The sequence below is a fragment of the Pempheris klunzingeri genome, chromosome 8, assembly GCF_042242105.1.
Source record: "Pempheris klunzingeri isolate RE-2024b chromosome 8, fPemKlu1.hap1, whole genome shotgun sequence".
NCBI lineage: Eukaryota > Metazoa > Chordata > Actinopteri > Acropomatiformes > Pempheridae > Pempheris > Pempheris klunzingeri.
In genome coordinates, this window is record NC_092019.1 from 7,882,078 (window position 1) to 7,888,077 (window position 6,000).

Here is a 6,000-nt window from a genome sequence, read left to right on the forward strand (position 1 = left end):
AGACACAGCAGACACAGACAGAAAGCGAGCGCAGATGGATCGGATGGAAGGATGGAAGGGGAGGGGGCGAAAAACGTAAAGCTATAAGCGGCTGATGAATGGAGAGAAGAGCATTCACTTACACAGGGGTGACTAGACAAATATGCACGCATGAATTAATAATTGCAAAAAAAATGCATTACTCAACATGAATTAATGCACATTTATTCTGTAAGTGTACTTTTAAAAACATGAAATATTAATTACAACTATAATCTTTGCAACAAAAAACATCTGTTGCTCCTCAGGAGGATAAGTTCACACACAAATCATTCCGACATTACTCCCCCAAAAAGCCAGCAAAAGGCCAACAAAAACCACATAATCATCATCATCATCATCATATTGTACCTCTTTGGTGGACAGGAACAGGCTTCAGACGATCTCTTAACAGCATGAACTGGCTCTAACAATGAAATCTGATAGCCAAACCCTGATAACTTTTTTAAATTAGCGGAATACGTATTTTAGGATGTTTTCATGTACCACTGAAGCTGATTTACTATCACTTGTCAATGCAGTAGAGGAACTTGTGGCTGTGATTCATCTATGAGAAGGGGGCGTAATATTTACTGTGCCATTTAGGACTGTGATTGGGCACCACAGAGGGGTGATAGGATTAACAGACTTTACAAAACTGGGCCTTCTTTACAAAACTTTCAATTATGGTTCTGCTGCAACTGCTCTGCACCATCACAACACAAAAAAGAGCAGCAGTAATTGTATGCATTTTTCCTGGAATGACTCACAGCAAATCCACTCTTGTGTACTATAACTGCAGCAGCCATTAATTGTGCCTCTTCCACAATTTTAGGACAATAGTTATTATTTATTCAATCAACTGAACAGAGATTGCGCTCATTTCCATCCTGCATGTTCATAAACAACTTTCTAACTTAAAACACGTGGTGGTACAAAATTCAGTGGCTCTACAGTAATTTTGCACAAGGATATGTAAATAACCTCAGACGTGTTCTGCATGAAGAAAACGCATAAGAAACTCCACCATGCTGCTGGTAACGGCACATTCCAGAAGCTTTGGAAGCAGCTGGCACCAAATACTGTGATTGGCACACTAACTCGAGACCTGTGCCGAGTCTGCCAAATAAACAATGGCATCTACAGCAGCTTTAAACTTCTACATTGTGAAAAATCACCAGAGCTGAAAAATCCAGGACACCTCCAGCTTTGACGCTAAGCCGCTAGCTGGGACCAAATCCAACCTGTAGCTGAGACATTGTCATCCACTACATCAAGTTAGTTATGCTCTTCACCTACACCAAACTCACATGGAGATGTCAGAGTGACAGTTTCCATATTCCCACAAAAGTGTTGGGTCTTTGTTTTGAGGATGGTGGTTATCCACAGCAGGTCCACTAGCTCACAGATGAAACTTACTGCTCCATTAATCATTCCTCCATTATTCACACAGTCGTCCAGTTGCACTGTGGCGACTGCCCTCGTGTATCTTGTGCCTTTGCATCGTATGGCAGCATTTCCGTGAACTTTGTGATTGTTTGATACATGAAATATGAGTCTTTTCAACCAAACTGAAGGTTAAAAAAAAAAAATTCTCCCTCATTGGTACTTTTTGCGCCACAGGAAATGCCATTAAGCAATTACTCAATATTTTGTTTAACAGATCATATATGAAATTTAATTTCTATGTTAGAGCATTATGAGAACTACCCCCAAGGTGGCATTTTATCAAGTCAGTTAAATCTCAGCTGCTCCACTGGAGCTGGAAAATAGTCCTGGTCCCAAACAGAACCAGTAACCAACAGTAACTGGGTGCGGTTATACCGGCCAGATTTAAGATCTCAATATATGGAATTGTATGAAGAATACAAATACATGTGCTGATCATAGAGAGCAGGCACACGCTTCTGAATCCATGTGAACAAATGAAGCTTGAAAACTGTCACTGACCTATGATGGCTATGTCTGCCAACCCTTGCGTGCCGTACTTACCTTGTCGTTGACCTCATGTTCACGGAGGTGCTTCTGCAGCTGACTCTCAGTAGTAAAGATCTGGGAGCATATTGTGCACTTCTTGTCCTTGAGCTCTCCATCGCTGAAACTTTCCGCCTTAGTGTCACTGGGATCCGCATCTGATCAAGTACAAGAGGGAACACTTCAGTATCTTTACTTTGGTTCAAGAGGCTTTCTCCTGACAAAAAACAGAGGTAGATACAATATGGGGCATTTTCTACCAGCCTCTTCAAATTCACAGATGCTGTGTTCAGCTGCGAATAACTGTCTCACGTCAAGCATTTGCAACCAGAGAGTAATTTTACACCTGATTATGTGGAGGATCCTCTCTCTGGAATCTCAAAGTGGAGGTAGATGCTAGTGTGGCAGCATACTGAGGACAAATACATCATGATTGGGCTTCCATATTAATCAAGTGTTTCTCAAAGCGAGCTATAGGACGAGATGGGAGATTCAGAATTAAGTGGAATATGTTACAAATTACAAAAACTGCAGAGTGTCTGACTCTTTCTAAAATACTCTTTAAACCTTAGTGATATTTCAAATGCTTTTCCTGACTAAATGGAAGTTAAATCCAGACCATCATGCACACTGAAACGCCCATCTTTTACTGTATTCCACCTTTACATCTGTTTTATGTACGAACACCTCTAAAAGGGAGGTCTGTGTACAAGGTGGAGGTGAAGCTTGGAGTCCACCTTATCTGCCTCCCTAGAAGCAAACACTAGGACATTGAGAGAAATTATTTGATCATTTGATTTCACTGATTCTTTGCTCAAAAAGATGCACTGCAGTATTGCATGCATAAAAGTTTCTACCCAGTCATGTTTGCATGGGAACTTGTTGGGGTGTTGCTGACATTTGTATTCAACAGTTTGGCTCCACACGCCCATCTTGCCTGTCACAGTCAGTGAGGGGACATTATGGGGCTGACTTAAAGAATATTAGCCCGATGTAGAATTACTACATGACCTAATGTGTGGCTGTTGTGTTTATTGTTATCAGCTAGCATACATCCATCAGCTAAATCACGTGTTTACATACCGTTTAGGTTGCACGACTAGCATGTCATCACAACTATGCCGTTATATACTGTGCTCCGATGATGACACCAGTATGCCAGCAAATTTAACAACACATCCAGTCAGAGTTTCAACACTTTAGTTGCACATGCCAATGCGTGAATGTGACAGCTTGCTCTGGTCACACACAACTGGACCACCAGCAGCTGGACAGCCTCGCTTCAGTGCTTCGAGATCAAAACAACGACGGCCAACATTTTAGCGTGTTAGCCTCGAAGCTAGCAGTAGCAAAGCGAGCTAGTTAGCAACAACGGGCTAGCGACGAATTGCTGATAAATAAAGATTAAGAGTTTAAAAAAGCCGTAAATTGAAACACGCTACGGTACACAGCGGTTCTTTCCCTCACGGACACCAATTTAGACTGGAAGCCAATAAGAAGAGGCACCGAAATGTTATTAATATCATTCCGCCTCAATCACTCCTTCGCCGCACAAAGCAAAGCCCACCCGCAATACTATATCCGGGGACTATATACACTACATTGAAGTGTTATTATAAACGATACAGAGATGTTTGCCCAAATAATACCAGGTTATTTGGACAGCACATAATCTGTATTTTTTATTCGTTGCATTTTGGTACTTGTTACCTGTTTCGTCGTTGCTTTTAACTCTCAGTTTGCGAGGCCGGCCCCGCGGCATAGTTCCAGTACTCAGGGCGGGTGTGCTGTGAACGATTTGCTTTTCAAAATGGCGACTCGGTCCTGGGTAGACAGAACCGAAGCCGTGAAGACACACAGCTGCACGGAGTAGGGAGACATCTACCGTCTGGTTCACTGTACATGCATCTTCACAAAAAAACAGCAGTACTGCTGTTTTACTGATAAGGGGTGAGCTGTTGTAATCACTGTCACTATATTCATGAATAACCAATGAATGGGATATTTGTGTTGTTTTTTATTGTTGTTCTCAAATGATGTGTCTGCATTGTGCATAGTTACTCTACCTTAAAATACAAGATAGGGACATGCACTGATATATTTTCAAAATGAAATAACAAGAAATGATTCAGGTGCCACTTGTTGCTGTAGCTTGTAGCTGTTAGTTGTACTGTTAGTGGGCCTAGACCCACAAGGGCCCCATTGTGTCTGTGTAACCATATGCACCTATAACTTAAATGCACCTACAAAGCACATTAATACCTGGATTAATACGGCCCTGCTGTATTATGACCTCCTCTGTCTGTTTTATCGGGGAATTAATATTGGCCCATCGCTTATTTTTGGTTAGTCTGACCATGTATACAACAGTAAATGATAGAAGAAAATAGAATATTTGTATAGGACTGTTCTTGGCACTGTGCTTTACAAAGCAAAATAAATCGAGACAAGGCAGATGAGAATAAAACCAAAGGACATCAGCACAAGGGAAGTAGAAACAATAAAAAGAATAAAACAAAATGAACAAAACAGAACAAAAACGGAAACAGTTTCATTTAAAACATTTGTCAAACATCACGACGCTTTCAGCAAGAGAAAAGTGTCGAAATGAGATCTGAAAATAAACTGTAAAAAAAGTTCATCATTTCTAATCTTTAATATGAAAATAGTCACCAAAAAGTCCTATTCCAAAAACAGCAATCAGCCAAGTGTTTCAAAAATGTAAAAATATGAGGTAGCGATAAACAATAGTTTGATCTTGTTTCTAATCTTCTTTACACTTCTTTACTATGCCTACCCAGATCACACACACACACACACACACACACACACACACACACACACACACACACACACACACACACACACACACATTCAATAAACCAGATTAAAGTGTTATTGATAAAGCTAATAGAAAAGAACTATAGATGGATATAACAAATGTCACAATGTTGTACTGTACATTTCTACTGTTGCTTATTTTATTTCCTTTTTTTTCTATTACTGCATATCTTGCCCCTGCCTTTGTTGCTGCTGTAACATGTGAATTTCCCCCTATGGGGTGATCAATAAAGTAAAGTCTAAGTGTATGAAATATAGAATATTTTTAGAATAATTAAGTCATTACATTCATTCTATATACTCTGTTATTCAATAATTCAATTAAACAAACAAAAATGTAACTTATCCCAAGTGTTACAAACACACTATTCTGTAATTCCCAGGAAAAACATTACAAGTTGTGGTAATAATATAGGTGAAAACACACCTCAAAGTATATGAAACTCAATAATGATTGCCAGTAGTACATAAAATACCTGTAGGAAATAAAAGATTCCATAAAATACCATATGATAAACTCATCCATGACATAGTTTAAGTCCCTTGGGAGTATCAGACATAAAAATATCAAAGTGTGATATGTTAGTTTTGCACTCACAAGTGAGTGCTATGGACAGTATGGTACTGATTTTTCATGTGGGTTGTAAAGTGACTTTACTGTCCACGAAGACCAGCAGAGGGAGGCAATGACTTATGAATGGCTCTGGTCATTTATGGGCCAATAATCCTGGAGATGCCAACAAGCTGACTGTGCTGATGTTCCTGTTAAGGACTGTGCCAATGGCTCTGTTTGGGACTGTGCTACTGATCTCAGCACAGCCCGAAAGACTGCATGTATCACTCAGATTTCCTCTGGACCTGAATGAGTTGATGTCTCCCAGCTAACTGGTACAGGCATGAAGTGAATATCCCACCTAACACTTGAAACCGACCTCACATTGCATGCTGAAGGTGGCTCACACACCCACACGCAAATGCAAACCGAATGACTTAGCTAATGTTGAAAATATAGATCATGTCTCATTTTAAATGCTTGTCCTTGGCGTTTAGAAACTGGGGCTGGTATTGATAACATCTCTTTCATGCATGCACAATAACAGGAAGTCAAGGGACTTTATGTTTTCAACCGACACCAAAAGGTCTCTGTATATGGAATACAGACCATTA

At 40.1% G+C, this 6,000-nt stretch overlaps 1 protein-coding gene across 1 annotated transcript in view; it reads right to left on the reverse strand.

The window, feature by feature from the left end:
* LOC139205257 (zinc finger protein 236-like) overlaps window positions 1-3,776 on the reverse strand; it is a 49,635-nt gene extending 45,859 nt beyond the window's left edge. Inside the window, exons 1-2 of the mRNA XM_070835421.1 lie at window positions 3,703-3,776; window positions 2,011-2,150 (exon numbers count right to left, since the gene is read on the reverse strand). Coding sequence (XP_070691522.1) covers window positions 2,011-2,150; window positions 3,703-3,754 — 192 coding nt within the window. The 5' untranslated portion in view covers window positions 3,755-3,776. The remainder of the gene's footprint in view (window positions 1-2,010; window positions 2,151-3,702) is intronic.
* Between the last annotated feature and the right edge of the window lie 2,224 nt (window positions 3,777-6,000).